At 42.4% G+C, this 16,156-nt stretch overlaps 1 protein-coding gene across 9 annotated transcripts in view; it reads right to left on the bottom strand.

The window, feature by feature from the left end:
* The window catches only part of Ccdc85a (coiled-coil domain containing 85A), a 207,422-nt gene extending 191,530 nt beyond the window's left edge, over positions 1-15,892 (bottom strand). For 5 of the 9 annotated variants that reach the window (XM_031338961.1, XM_031338963.1, XM_031338964.1 and 2 more), the window contains exons 1-2: positions 14,945-15,892; positions 7,894-8,851 (exon numbers count right to left, since the gene is read on the bottom strand). In XM_031338961.1, coding sequence (XP_031194821.1) covers positions 7,894-8,851; positions 14,945-15,205 — 1,219 coding nt within the window. In that variant the 5' untranslated portion in view covers positions 15,206-15,892. Of the gene's footprint in view, positions 1-7,889; positions 8,852-14,944 lie in introns of all 9 variants that reach the window. The other 4 variants (XR_004109711.1, XR_004109710.1, XR_004109712.1 and 1 more) reach the window with 2 other exon arrangements.
* Positions 15,893-16,156: the final 264 nt, after the last annotated feature.

The following is a 16,156-nucleotide window of genomic DNA, read 5'->3' as shown; positions in this document are numbered from 1 at the left end:
TATAATAGACAAGTATCAGCAAGCCTATAGCCAAAATCAAATTAAATGGAGAGAAATTCAAAGCAATTCCACTAAAATCAGAAACATGAAAATGTTGCCTACTCTCTCCCTATGTATTCAATATAGTACTTAAAATTTCACCTACGGCAATAAGACAACTCAAGGGGATGAAGAGGATACAAGTTTTATCCTAAGTATTATATTTAAGGTTGATATGATAATATATATAAATGACCCTAAAAATTCCACTAGAGAACTCTTATAACTGAGAAACATTTTCTGAAAAGTTACTGGATACAAGATTAAATAAAAAAATTAAAATAAAATCAATAGCTCTTCTATATACAAATGGCAAATTGACTGACAAAGAAATCAGGAAAACAATATCTTTACAATAGCCTCAAATAATATGAAATATCTTAGGATGATAACTCTTACCAAGAAAGTGAAAGACATGTATGACAGAAATGTCAAGGATTTGAAGAAAGAAATTTAAGAAGATATCATAAAATGGAAATATCTCCCTTGATTGTGGATTGGTAGAATTAACATAGTAAAAGTAACCGTCCTGCCAAAATCAATCTACAGATTCAATGCAATCATAAAAATTCCTTCATAATTCTTTGTGGACCTTGACAGGACAATACTCAACTTCATATGGAAAAACAAAAAAATCCAGAATAGTTAATATAATTCTGAACAGTAATAGATCTTCAAGATGTATCACCATACTTGATTTCAAGCTCTAGTAATAAAAGCCACATGGTATTAGCATCAAAATGGACATGTCGATTGGTGCAAATTGAAGAGCCAGACATAAATCCATGTACCTATGTATAATTTTGATTAAAAAAACAAAAGCCAGAAATACACACTGGGAAAAAGAAAGTATCCTCAAGCAACAGTGCTGGTCTTAACTAGATATCAGCATGTAGAAGAATGAAAATAGATCCATATTTATCACCCTGTGCAAAACTCAAGTCTAAGTAGATCAAAGACTTCTACATAAAATAGATAGACTGAAACTGATCGAAAAGGAAATGAGGAATAGCTTTGAAAGCATTGACACAGGAGACAAGTTCATCAACAGAATCCTTATAGTAAAGGAACCAAGATAAACAATTAACAAATGGAACCTCATGAAACTGAAAAGTATCTCTAAGACAATACCATCAAAGGGACAAAGCAGAATGGAAAAAGATTTTCTTCAACCCCACATCTTCTAGATGGCTAATATTCAAAACATATAAAGAAACTAAATATCAACAAAGAGCGTAGTCCAATTCTTAAAAATGAGGGAAAGATCTAAACAGAGAATTCTCAATAGAGAAACCTCCTATAGCTGAGAAACACTTCTTTTTAAAGGTTCAACATCCTTAGTTATCAGACAAATACAAATCTGAAACCACTCTGAGATTCCATTTTACACCTATCTTAATGACTAGTATGGAGCAAATGGAACAATCCTCTGTTGATGGTGAGAGTGCAAACTTCTACAGTCACCATGGAAATCAATATGGTGCTTCCTCAGAAAACTGGGAATTGATCTATCTCAAGATTCAGCTATACCACTCTTAAGACATATACGTAAAAGATGTCCTATTGCAAAGAAACATGCTGAGCCATATCTATAGCAGCTTTATTTATAATAGCCACAAACTAGAAATAACCTAGATGTCCCTCAACCAAAAAATGAATAAAGAAGACATGGTACATATACACAGTAGGATATTTTTCAGTTGAAAACAATGACATTTCAAGTCAAATGAATGAAATGAAAAAAAAATCATCCTGAGTGAAGTAGCCTAGACCCATAAAAATAACCATGGTATATGCTCCTTTATAACTGGATATTAGCTATAAATTAAAGGATAGCCATGCTACAATCCCCAGGCCCAGAGATGGTTTAATTACAAGGAAGGCTCTACCATGGACACTGGATCTCCCTGGAAAGAAGAAACAAAATAGATTTTGTGGCTGAACTGGGGACAGATGGGGATGGGATTAGAAGGGATCAGGTTGAGGAGAAGGAATGAGAAGAAAAAATATAGGGGAGAGATAACTGGAGCTAGAGAATATCTTGGGGGTAATTGGGCAAGCTAGTGTAGTGGAAACTCCCAAGATTCTATGAGGATAACCCTAGCAAGGATTCCTAGTAATGAAGGCTACGGAGCCTGATACAGTCATATTCTGTAACCAGGCAAGGTTTCTAGTGGTAGAATTGGAACAGCAACCCAGCCACAAAAACTTTGAACAACAACCTGTCCTGCCTATTGTGTTGCTGAAGTGATGGTGGCACAGACCTTGTCAGAGCAGCCAGCCAATGGCTAGTCTAATTTGAGGCCTACGTCAGCACAGGGAGCCCATGATGAACACTGACTGCTTGACCAGAAATTGGAGGCTGGATAGTCCAGAGACCTAGGACAAACACAACTGTCAAAACAACAACAAAAAATCAATAAATCCTGAAGGAGTTCTGCTATACAATAGATCAGTGCCTAGCCTAGCCTTAGCCCAGTCATCACCAGAGAGGCTGCCTTTAGCAGCTAAGAACAGATGCAGGGACCCACAGCCAAACATTAAACAAAAAGAGAGAGCCTAGGCTGGAAGTCTCCATTAGGTCCCTCATGCGCCTACCTACCCTGCAGAGCTCAGAAAACCCCACAGAAGAAAGGAGAGAAGGAATTGTGGGAATCAGAGCAGTCGAGGACACTGAGAGAGCATGACAAATGGGATCAAGTAGGCAAGATAGGGCTCACAGAGACTGAAGAGGCAATTGTGGAACCTGTGTGGGTCTGTGATAGATTCTTTATATATATATGTATATGTGTATACATATACATATACATATATACATATACATATACATATACGTATATGTGTGTATATATATATATATATATACATATATATATATATATATATAATAGTTGTTGGTTTGGTGTTTGTGGGGCCTTCCTGAGAGTGGGAGAAGAGGTGTCTCTGACTCTTTAGCCTGTTCTTGGGAATCTTTTCCTTCTAAAGGATCACCTCACCCAGCCTTGATGTGAGGGTTTGTGCCTGGTCTTAGTGTATCTTGTTGTGTGGTGTTCAGTTTATGTCCCTGGGGGTGGAACCTGCAAGAGATGGAAGGTACAGGGAACTAAGAGGAACAGAGGAAAGAGAAGCTGCAGTCAGGATGTATTATATGAGAGAAGATTAAATAAAAATCAACAAAGAAAAAAAAAGAAATGTGCTCAAAGGACACAAAGAGATCATTCTATGTTCCTCTTACTTTCAAAAGAAAAAGAATACCATAAAGGCTAGTTTTCCTTCTGTGTTTTTCTTCTTGTTTTATGATAAACAAAGATCTATGCCTCTGGAATTCAAAACTTTTAACTGTTTACTAAAACTATTTGACTCACTGGTAATGCTCAGTGGGTAAACTGTCTCTGTCTGAAATCAATAACAGAGAAGATGGTTGCTAAAAGAACCAGAGTCATAAAGACCCTCCAGCTGGAATCTGCAAGCAAAACCTGAAAAAGAAGATCCCTGCACCTCCTAGGAAACTTAACTCAATGTCTCATTTCAACAGTCAGGCAAATAAAACCCATCTTTTCAATGTTTGAGGTTCTGTTTGTATATATTTATAGCTAGAAATAGCTACTTATGATTTCTGTAATTACAAATCTGGAATACAATAAGCAATTTTAATAAACAGGAATTTTCCTTAATGTTGAGATGAATTAAATGTTGAATCTACTTCATTTTTTGAAAATGGAACTCTTGTCTGTCTATAAGCTAGAAAGAGAAAAAAAAAACACAAGCAAGTATGTCCATGCATGAAGATTTTGGTTAGTCTAGAATATACATGCCTATGTATGCTGCTTTTGTTGATTTTCAAACAGCTATAAGGAATAATTATAAGAGGTTAGAAGTTTAAAGAGGGAAAAGGTATCTAAAAATCTCCCTTTGTTTTCTAGATTAAGATGATTACATCAAGTGTGACAACAGAAGGAAACTAATAGATAAAGTTCAAGAACTAAAAACATGAGAGGATTTAAAGATGCTGAGACACAGTTAGCTAAGATATGTTTGGGGATAGATTTCCTTAGTGTGCATGGGTGTGGTTATGGAGATACACATCCTCTGAGAAGACAATGCCTTCCCAGCACAGAGTTTACCAGTTTCAGTCTGCCACAGTCCAAACCATTTTCCCACTAGCTTTCATGTGCTTTTTGTTCATGCAAAAATATGCAAGAGCTTAATCCACAGCACTCATATTTCACACCAGCCCCAAACAGAGTGGCTCTGGAAATGACTCAGCCAATTTGTAATTCAGGATTAACTTCCTGGCTGGTTCTTATCTGTTCATACACCAATGATTACAACAAATTGTGTGTGGATTTAAAAGCAGGGAAAAGTATGTCTTACCATCCATATCAAAAATTAATTTGTAATGGTGGAATAAATACAAGTTACCAATGCCCAAGTTTACAGGTTGATGATCCGTAAATATCTCATTGAGCCACTTCAGTTTCCAATTAATTACAGAAATAAAAATGCAGTGCACATGTACTGGAATTACACTCTGGTGAGACTATCAACTCTTAGCAGAAGAGCCATTACTTAGGAATGAAAACACTTGGTGACAAGAACTGAAGTAGCTATGAAATTTTTCAATCATATAATCCTTCTACTAGATTTAAATTATTATACTGCTAAATTTTAAAATTCATTTCTTTAGCCCACTAAGTTTACATGAATTCAGGTAGTAATAAGTCATATATAATATCATCTTTATCTGAAGCCCTACCCTTGAAAGCAACATCTTTTTATAAAAAGAAAGTCAACAGATTATAGAAAAAAACGAGTTTCAGACTAGTCAAGGCTAGCTTGATAAACCCATGGCTCACGCTATCCTCAAACTCAGAAGATAAGTTCTCCTCTAAGATACTCACTCCTGCCACTCTATTTATGAAAGGTTTGACAACCCTAGCCAAGGCAGAAATCAAACTCATCCTGATAGGAAAGGAAGACATGAACTGTGTTTGCTGATAACATGATTTGTCTAGAGAAATCTCTAAAGTATCTACAGATAAAAAAATCAAAACAAAACAAAAACTTATTACACCTGGTAATCAAATTAGGTGAAGTTAAAAGACATAAACCTAGAATCCTCAAATAGGTAACAATTCTATTAGATACTCAACAAGGAAATTAAGGGGGTGTCCCCATTTATACAAGGAAAAACAACAAAAAGATAGCAAAAAAGATCTATATAATTTAATGAGGGATCTGGTGAGACCACTTGCTATGCAAGCATAAGGACCTTAGTTATAATCCCCAGTGCCCACATAAAAAGCCAGGTATAGCCCAGAATGTACCTGAAAGCTGGGCACTGAGGGCTCAGTGTGTGGGTTCAATAAGAGAAACTGTCTCTGGGGAATAAGAGGAGTGATACCACATGACTCCTGATGTTCTTCCTCTAAACTTTATATAAGAACACATATGTGCATGCACCACCAATATCACTCACACATACACACACACACACACACACACACACACACACAATCAAGGAAGTAAAGGACCTGTATACTAAAAACTATAAAAAATGATACAATAAATAAAAAAGAGATAAACTAAAGAATATTCTACAATCATAGACTATAGAATCGATGTAATCTTTACCAAAACCCCAATGACATTTTCCAAATAGATGATTTTAAAAATTCTTAAAATTAAAATGAATATATAAATAACCTTGAATATCCAAAACAATGTTAAACAAAAGAAGAAGGCTGAAGAATTCACACTCAATTTTAAAATATATTATAACTTAATTATAATGAAAACAACATAGTACAATACAAAAACTTCTAAAGACACAGTGACCATAGGGATGAGATAGAAAAATCTAAGAACAGACAAACATATTTGATCAACTGATTTATTTTCAGAGTCAAGGACCAAACTCAGGTCCTTTACACTTGCTACACAAACACTCTACCACTGAGCTAAATGTTTCAGACAGACAGAAAGGCAGAGAAGGTAGGCACAGAAGAATGATTATAGGCATTAACAAGATCTTACATATCTCAAAATAAATAAAAAAGCAAACTTCAAATGTCTCTCCACAAACATAACTTGTAAGCTGTAGGATAGATATGCTAATTAGATTGATTTAACCATGCCACTATATATATATATATGTGTGTGTATATATATAGGAACTATATACATATATATACATATATACATATATAGAGAGAACCAATATACCCATTTTACCTAATATATTTATGCAACAATTTGTAGATAAAAATAATTGTTTATACACAGTAAGATAAAATAATAAGCTGTACTTTAAAGAACCATTTTGCATCTCAGTCTTTTTTGCTTAAGAAAGGTTTCCTTAAAATAGTACAGTTACTTCTCAAGCTCATTAAAGAGTAATCACAAATGGACAAGGCATTAATTTTACTTTTCCATTAACCCACTGTGGCCATTGAAGACAAGCATCATAACCGGTGGCCCCTCTCAGGACAGCTGCAACTGAACTGTCTTTCTAGATGACTCTGGGCTCTTGCGGAGAACTGTGAGGCCAAAGCTGCAGGACAACAGGGAACTGGCTCCCCCCAGCCACCTCTCAATGTGCACAACAAAGAAAGCAACAGCCTTGCCTTTTCCCTGCCTGCTCCCTCTTTTCTTCCTTTTCACTCAGAGCACAGGGTACTGGACAGCAAGTGTCCAGAGTCCATTTTAACACTAGTGAGAAGGATGAAATGGAACAGGTCAATCCCCAGCTACAGTACTGAAAACTCACCCTTTTGTGTCACTACTAAAAACTGGCAACCACCTCCATCCCTGCTTGGAGCAGGCTGTCCACAGACTCTGGAGCAGATTTCAAATAGAATGATAAACCTCACACATCTTGAATGGAAACCCCACAGTTGATAAAAGCCAGTCATGACCACTGCAACCCAACAAAAGAACTGGATGGCAGGGCTGGGGGTGGACGGTAGAGCTACTTTATTTTCTTTAAGAATTTTTTTTTCAAGTTAAAAGTGATTTTAGAACCAGGATGCAGAAAATTAAGCCTCTTCCAAAAGGTTTAAGAGCTCTAATCTAATGTCACCTCAACAGCTACAGTGGATGTTCTACTTTCTAGACTCTAGACAGAAGCACCTTTTTAACAGGCACATTGAACTGACCCAGAAAGATGTCTCCTGCCAAGTAAGTGCATCAGACTCAGAATATGGTTGAGACGTTGGTGAAGGGGTAATAGGATCTGAGTAGGGAACGGACCATTTGCTACATTTTAATACAAATAGTAAAGGTCACAATTGATGCTTTAATCACAACCCAATAGAAAATAAAAAAAAAAATCAAGATAAAGGCACATACACGGATACTTAAGCAAACCCCATGGAGTCTGTTTAAGAACATGAAATTTCGTTGTTGCTTTAAAATATTCATTTCTTCCTGTACATAAGCTATTCACTGGATTCATTTGGAAACCATGCCACAAGTAATGCCTGGTAAGAAACAGCATGCAGCTAAGAGACTGTTCAAGGACACAGTTAAAAAATCTATTTTTTTTTTTTAATCCAATAAAGAATAGATTTTCCCCCCCGGCAACTCAGCAGCCCAAGATGAACAGCTCACATTTCCTCTGTAACCCCTCACACCCAAGCTCCTTCTGGCTGATAATTGTATAAGATAAAAAGTAAGGGGAGAAGGGAGAAGAAATACATGATCTTTATTCCTGGAAAATGTTAGATCTCCTACCTACCCACCCCTTAGGCAAAGCTCCCTTTTCCTAACATTTACTGCTGGAGATCCACTTTGCGTTCCTAGTGGTCTACTGAGTTGCCAGGCCAAAGCAGCTCCCAGCGCGTACTGACCCACCATTCATGCCGCTGTAGACATTCCGGTGATGGGGTGATGAGTCCTCTTGAGCAGGCCGCCGGAGGGTGCCCTCCCTGCTGCCCCCGCCGCCACTACCTCCACTGCCACCGGCATGTTTGTGATCAGGGCTGCCTCCATAATGTTGTTTGAGATGTTCTGGGCTTGTTCCCCTGGCTCTGGGGAGGTGCTCCAGGCTCCCACCAAGGGCATGTTTCTGAAGATGCTCAGGGCTCCCTCCGCTGTGCCTGGCATGTTCTGGGCTGCCTCCCGGCCTGTGCTTCTGGAAATGTTCAGGGCTCCCACTCAACACGTGCTTGGGCAGCATTTCTGGGCTGCTCCCTGGATGTGGGTGCCTCTGTTGCTCGGGGCTGCCCTTGCACAAGGGCTTGTGGTGCTCAGGGCTGGGTCCTTTCAGTGCTTTGGGGTGATCTGGGGTCCCAGAAGCCCTGGGTTTGTGTAGATGTTCAGGGCTAGTGCTCCTGTGTTTTGTGTGCTCTGGGCTGCCCTCGCTCCGGGGCTTCTGTAAATGTTCAGGGCTGCCCCCGCTTGCATGGTGTTTGTGGTGGTCTGGACTGTCAGTGCTGCCAGTGCTGGAGGTGCTGCTGCCATCACCCACATCCCGCACATAGGGGGCAGCAGAGGCCACCAGCTGGCACAGGCTGGCCTGGCTGTCGATGGAGCAGCGGCTGCCGGCACATCCTACGCCCTTCTCCTCGTCCAGCAGCACGCAGAGTTCCTTAAGCTCCATGTTCTCCTTCACCACCTCCTCTTGCTTCACCTCCAGCTCCTTCAGCTTCTGCAAGTATAAGGCCACTTCCTTGTGCATTACTCCAGCTGTGTAGCGACCCAATCTCTGCCACTCCCGGGACACCCTTTTGCCTTTCTGCCGGTCATCATCCAGGAAACAGCATAGGTCCCTCAGTTCCTGGTTGTCTTCTTGGAGTTTCTGGTTAATATCCTGAAAAGAGAGATGGAAGTTCAAGGGAAGCAGACAGAAGAGGTAGCATTTCATCTAGACCCTCAATATGGAAAGCCCCAGAACTAAGTAATCCTTATAGTAGTTCTCACATATGGTTTATAAACCCTTTAGCAAATCTTTATCTACAAAAATGTTCACATTAGGATTTATAACAGAAGCAGAATTATAGCTATGAAGTAGCAAAGAAAATGATTTTATGGAGGAGGTCATCACAACATGAGGAATGCTATTAAAGAGTCGCAGCATTAGGAAGGCTGAGAGCCACTGCAGGCCAGGTGACAGACCACAGAAAGATGAAAATGACGATAACCATAAGGTTAAACTGTAGGTATTAATTATGTTCCATAAGGGATACTCTACCAGTTATTTTATTCAGTTTTCCATCCCAATGTTTAGGAGATAATATTTAAGAGTGTTTCACAGAAGAGCCTGGGCTTTAAGGAGCTTCGCTCAGCCAGCAATTAGGGAATAGCCAGTTGATAAATGGGAAACTTGCCTAATGATAGGATTTCCCTGCCCTAAACTCTAGAAACAAGATGGTGGTATGGTGGTTCACATAGGCAATCTCAGGAACCCTCGAGGCTGAGGCAGGAGCCTTTCTAGGACCTTAAGGCTAATTTAGGCAACCCTGGTGAGTTTTATGCCAGTGAAAGAAAAAGAGAGAAGAAAGGAGAAGAGAAGAGATAAAAAAGAAAATTTCTTATGGCTTGAAAATGCTGAGCAGTTCTGAGGTAGCACTTTGAAAAAGCTGATGTGAAGTTTTCAGAAATAACAAAGCATGAGCCACCCCATTTCCTCAACTCCTTAAGAAAAGCACAGATACCCCATTAGGGGCATTTTTTTCCACCCTCACTGGCCGTAGCCACTGGAAATTCACCCAGGCAACTCACCTTTAAACATAAGCCAAAGCTACTGCTATTCTAATACTGCTCTTCCAAAGTACCATTCCCTAGCAAATGTTACCTCCACCTATTGCTCTTTATAAGAATACAAGGTTGTCCATATTGGACACCCTCACCTTCCATTTCTGAGCCAAACAAATCTTTGGAACTTGGACTTCCAAATATTAATTTTTTTCCTCCTGTCATGAAGCTTTAATAGCTTCCCATTCCCCTTAGGATACAGTGAAAAATCCCTCAAGTGCCACAGAGCTTCAAATGTTCTGTCTCTGTCTACTTCTGTAGCATGAATAGTGATTCGTTTGTTCAATCACAAAGAGTTAGTAATCACAGACTATGTACTAGGTACTACTGAAAATGTTAGGAATGTTCATGAACATTAATGAACCCTAGAACCCAACATCTTACAGCATTCACTCTGGTAACAGAGTATCAGAAAGCAAATCCAGACAGTAGTAACGTGTATGAAAAATGCTAGGGGTTTGAAAACCTGACTCTTCCTCCTACCTTCAGCCACTTGTCTTCTGTCTTCCCTCACTAACCTCAGTCAGCACTCCTTGCCAGACTGGTCTTCAAAAAGTTTCTGCATGTTGAGCCTGTCCTGAAACATTTCAGGTACCTCCCATTGCCAGGGAAAATTAATAAATCCCTTTTCTATCTGACTATTTCCAAGTAGAAAATATCTTACTGGTATGAAGGAAGTTACACAATATGAGAGATTTCTCTGAGAAGTATCCCCCAGAACCATAATACTATCATGATGAAATGACTCTCTTATCCAACACATAAGCCTTTGACATACTTGCGCATTCACTAGACATCACCTCATCTCATTTCTCATCTAGAGCCCTGACAATGTAAGAAGCAAATGTCTGATATTTCTGTACATGCAACACACTTATCACGCTAAGCGGTATACAGTGGACACTATATATACATGTGTGTGTGTGTGTGTGTGTGTGTGTGTGTGTTTATGGGTATCTCAATGCTTTAAAGCTCTAAACCTATTGCCCAAACAAGCTACAGCTGTAGCTGCTGAGAAAGAATCCCATGTTCTTTTTAGATAGCCCTCGTTATGTTGGAGTGGACAATAGGAGGGTTAGCCCTTGATATCGATGCTTTAGAGGAAATTAGAAGCTTTGGATATTCAGAGAAAATGATTCCAAACAAAATCAATCTTGATAAGATTAAAAAATTATTTGACATTTAGCTCTATCCAGGCATTTGAGATGAACTTCAAATTGTGTTGCCCTTCATTTGAATGAATTTCCACCTGAAAACACTCAAATTTGTCTATGCTATGACTGTTCATGGCTGACCTAGAACTGTAATGCACAGAAGTGTTATCATGTCTTCCTTAAGAAATGAAATGGAGGCTTTTCCAAGACCCCAAAGCAGGTGGTCTAGCCAGCACCCATTCACACCTCCCATAGCTCCCTCTTCCTATTATTAATGTTTTGGGGAATATTATTTGTCTTCAATGTTGGTCTAATTTTTCAACCTCTGATGAAACAACCAGATTGAACTAGTAATCTTGTGAACTAGCTCTTTAAATCTGACGTATTAAGATGTGGTCTTTCTAAAAAACAAAAACAAAACACAAAAAAAAAAAACCCACTAGCTTTCCTTTTAATATCTCCATAAGCCATAAGATATTACCCTAAGTGCTTAAAGTGCATTTTAAAAGTTAAATCTACTCAAGATTTCAACCAAGAGCTATAGCTCCAGTACAAGAAGAATTGTTTTCTACAATTCTTGACATTGGTAGTTAAGGAATACAGTGGTTCGAATGATAGTGCGATAATGCCCCCACACATCACCACCCCTAACAGGCTCAGCTATCTGAACATGGCTCCAAAGTCTCCGGTTGCTGTTGTTATCCTATTTGGGGGGCATTTAGGAGGTGTGGCCTTGGTGGAAGAAGTGTGTCACTGGAGATGGGCTCTGAGAGTCAAAAGACCTCTCTCGCCACTTCCTGTTATCCCTATTACCTGCTTTATGCTTATAGTTGGGGGTCTGAGCTCTCAGCCTCCTGCTCTGACATGGTCATGGTGTTTTATCACAGCAACATCAAACTAACATATACAAAGAATGTGGTGAAATTAATGTAATATGGGCAACAAATCTGTAGCTACTCAGTTCATCTAAACAATCCCCACCAGGATTCCAGGCTCAGCAATATGAACAGCTTGTTCTTCGATCCTTAGAGCACACTGGCCAACACTCTAACCAACATCTCCTCCCTTCATGGCTGTGTCCACACACTGGACAAAGTGTATCCGATAAGCTGGTTTTGGACATTTCACATCTGTGTGGCCTTGAGAAAGTACTCTTAACTCTTTGGCCTCACTCTATCTGTGTAATGTTTAACCTTCATAAAAGCTTATACAGTATTATAATATACCACTGAACAGATAAGAAGATTGGAGAGGATGGGCCATCCATTACCCTGAGCTGACCAAACTGTACATTGGCACTGCTACCTTGTCACTTCAAAAGATTTAGATATGATTTTTAAAGTAAGGTCACGGAAAGGTGTCGTGCTCCCAATTACACAACATTTACAGTCTTCAAGAGTGCCAGGCCCTTAGAGGCCCCCAAAATTTAATCACTTTCTTCCAGTTAAAACAAAAATAAGAAAGTATTCCTACCACTCATTTAATCAGGCACAATCATGGCTCACTATGGAATCCAGGGAAACTCCTATCTAAACTGAAAAGTGGAAGGGAGAACACTGGCCCTCAGAAGAAGAGTCTTCCAATCACAGTACACTCACGATGGACAAAAAAGCCTGGGCTCTACCACGGCTACAACAAAGAGGGGCAGAGTCTGCGACGGAAGATGACTTGTAAGGAGTGGGTGATGTCTGATGGTAACATGTCAAGGACCCTAATACCACAGTCCCACAGGATCGACAAAGCCTTCCATGTGAGGCTCAGAAGGATGGCAAAGTTGACAGTGTGTCACCACTTTCTGCCTTCACCGGATGTTCACAGCCTACAGAGACAGCCTATAGGAGATTAGCTAAGCCTTCCTCCTTGTTCAGATATGTATAACAACCTCACCTCTTTGTCCACCTACATGCGATAACCCTGCCTCCCTGTTCAAACATATATAATAAGCACACTGAGCTTGAGGAGTGCTGTGCCCCTACTCCTCCATCCGAGTGAGTGCATCCCACCTCATCCCAGGTTTCCTTGCGTCTGTGTGCTGCCATTTCCTTATGACCTTGCCCTCGTCAGGGTTCTGGAATCCAAGCCAGGCATGAACATCATAGTGACCATGTCCACCGATTCTGAACTTGATAAGGACGTAGCCCACTAAGCCCTGTAATACTGGTTTATGAATCCAAACCTCTAAGCTGTCCACTTGAAGAAAAATTGCTCTTAACTGTCTCCATAGTTATTTTTCCAAATGAGGCTACTGGAGGGATGACCAGATAATGTTTCACTCATGCTGTTCCTCCCTGCCCTCTCCTAGACTTACATATCATACACAGCCTAAAAGAACTTCCAAGGATTTCTTGAGTGATTAATATTAGTTTTTCATCTGAGTGAAATCTTTAGAAATTAATTAAAAACTCTCCCGAGCCACATTGCATTTCAAACCATGGAAGAACACTAAACTGGAGCATCACGAGCAAGCTCTACTGCCCAGCCTTGCCAAGAAACCCAGCTCCTGGAGGCACATGGGTCTACTTCATGCTTTCTCCTGACGGTAACTACCACAGTTTCCAGCGTCAAACCTCTCTACTTTGTTGTAGCTTATTCTCATAGCACCTTAGGAAGTAGACCTTACCATTTACATTTTATTAATCAATAAATCAAGGCCATCCTAATAAAGGAGGATTCTTCAAACTTACTTCCAAGACCATATTCCTTCTATTCTACCCTTCCTCTCATTTCCTCAAGGAGTCTAGTACTTAATAAATACTCATTAGTAATAAACTAAAACGAGAAATATTTTGGCTGTGGGAATAGTCGTATCCGCACCCACTCTAGGCACTGTGTGACATCAGATTTGGACCTGAGAGAGCCATCTCCGCTGGGGCTCACACATAGGAAAGTCTGGAGCATCTGTCCGTTCACATTCCTCAGCACCCCAGAATCCCAGAGCTGGAGCGCTGGAACAATTAAGGAATGGTGCCTACTCCCTGAGAATCCGAGAGGAAAAGGAGAGACACTGGAACATTTTGTGCCTGGAGGGAATTTGGTCCCTGGGGTTCCTATGCCGATTTCGTTTTCGACTGGCTTCCTATAAACAAAAGCAGAACAATGAGAGGAAGGAATACCAGAAGGCTCCAGGCTAGCTGTGAGCAAAGGAAGTTTGCAGTGCACAGCGTCAGGGCGGTTCCCGAGGAGTCTGCGGCAGCCTGGCTGGCACATAGGAGCTCTCCAAAGAGAAAAGAAAGTTCCTGGGTTTGGGAGTAGACCTGGCTCAAAAACAAAGCATCACTAAGAACACTTACCCAGCGCCTTCTACACTTGCCCCTACCCCATGCTCAATAAAATTAATGTGAAATCCAGTGAGGAAAGAACAGGAAAGCAAAGTAGTTCCAGATGACGCCAACCCTAGTAAGGGAAGAAAATCACGGGGGCTAGAAAAGACTTGAAGGTAGACCATGCTCACCTGCACCCAGCACCGAGTTACACTCACACTGGCTCCTCGGGTGGTACCCGAGGAGGCTCCTCTCCTGTTCCCAGCAGTGGTGTCCTTTCTTTGCCCTCTGCTCACCAGAAAGCTAGTGGCGGCGCAGGAGCAGCTACATTCGACCCCTAAAGGTGAAGATGTACCGGGCTGGCAAGCTCGCTAGTCTTCTCCCAAGGGGTACTGTAACCTAATTCCCGAAGCATCTTGGTTCCTTAGGACATTAAAGATCCCTTGTGTTCACTGTGCCCTTCTCTGACTTCTGGCATCCTTGGTTCTTATTCCTTTAGTCTCAGAAGCATCAGAGAAAGCCAGATGCCAAGTCCCCTTAAGAAGAAAAGAAAGGGCCTCCAAAGTTTGGAAAACTTTAAGGGCTGGAGATGGAGACAAGGGGTGCTCCTGGGAGAAGGGAGAAGCTCACCTGTTGACGGAGGGACGAAAGTTCGGCTCTCCCACCCTACTCCCACCGCGACTCCCAGATCCCTGCCACGCCCAGCCCAGCCTTCTTGCCAGGCCCAGTACTCACCTTGAGCCCTCGGATCTCGCCTAGATGCAGCTGCAGACGGCGGTTGACCTCGCGAATGAGGTTGCTGTGGTCCAGCATCGCGCTCACCTTCTCGGCTTCGGCGCGCCGCAGGCTGCGGATCAGCTCCTCTTTGCTCCACTGCAGCAGCTCTTCGTCCGTCACTTTAGATAGATCATCCACGCCCGCGGGTGTCGACGCGCCGGCCGGAGCCGAGGGACAACTTTCCGCCGCTGGCGCCGCGCCTCCAGCCGCCTTAGACATGGTATCCGCGCAGCGGCAGGTGCGAGTGGGTGGTAGAGGCGAAACAACTGGCGAAGGTGCGGGCGCGGCTGGGCGGCCTCCGCCCACACCCCTGTGCGCTTCGAGAGTCAGCGGCACCTCCGGTGGACCGCTGCGTGGGGACAGCAGGAATCGCGCTGCGCGGCCATCCTACCTCGCCATCCAAGCGCGAGTACCTGCCGAATCCCTGGGCCCGACAGCCAGCTCCTGGTGGCTGCAGTGGTCCATCCCAACTCCGCGCAATTCCATGGTGAAGGGCGCCGGGGAGCAGGAGCGGGCGGGGACACCCAGAGAGCTCTGCCTCAATCCTCTGCCCTCTCCTTCGCTCAGATCGAGACCGCCACCCCCCACAGTCTGTCACACACACGCACACGCCCTTCCCTCCCCCTTCCTCAACCCCAAGGCTCCGCTGCCACCCTAGTGCGAGCGGCTGTCCTTCCCCGAAAGCTCCGCGCAGCTGTAGTCCTGCGGCTGATCCTAAACTGTTCTGGGAAGCCTTCAGTTTTCAGAGCCTAGGGGAGAATGGGCGGGGGTTGGGGATCGGCAGCGGGAAGGAAGCTGGCGCCCGGGACGCCCGCATCCCGCAACACCTTCTGCAAGGGCCAAACAAGAAAGACACTCAGCTGCCCAGCGGGACCCTGAGCTCTTGGTGCTCTGCTGCAAGGGACGACTGGGGGCGCGGTTCCCAGAGCACAGGGGTGCGGGTGGGGCTGGAGTCAAGAGCAGGTGCTGCTAGGGCCTTGCGAGGCTCGCGCGCGCCACCAAGTGACTAAAGGCGGTCCCCTGCCCTCCATCGCTGCAAGTCAGACTAGTTCAGGAGAGGCAGCCTGCTGACCAAAATGAGAGACATTCAGTACTTGGAAGAATTGGATGCAGAAATTTCGAGAGCAAGACCTATGAATAGCTAGCTAGATACACTTTGGATAACTGGAG

The sequence above is a fragment of the Mastomys coucha genome, unplaced genomic scaffold (genome assembly GCF_008632895.1).
Source record: "Mastomys coucha isolate ucsf_1 unplaced genomic scaffold, UCSF_Mcou_1 pScaffold22, whole genome shotgun sequence".
Lineage (NCBI taxonomy): Eukaryota > Metazoa > Chordata > Mammalia > Rodentia > Muridae > Mastomys > Mastomys coucha.
This window is presented reverse-complemented; position numbering and strand designations above follow the sequence as displayed.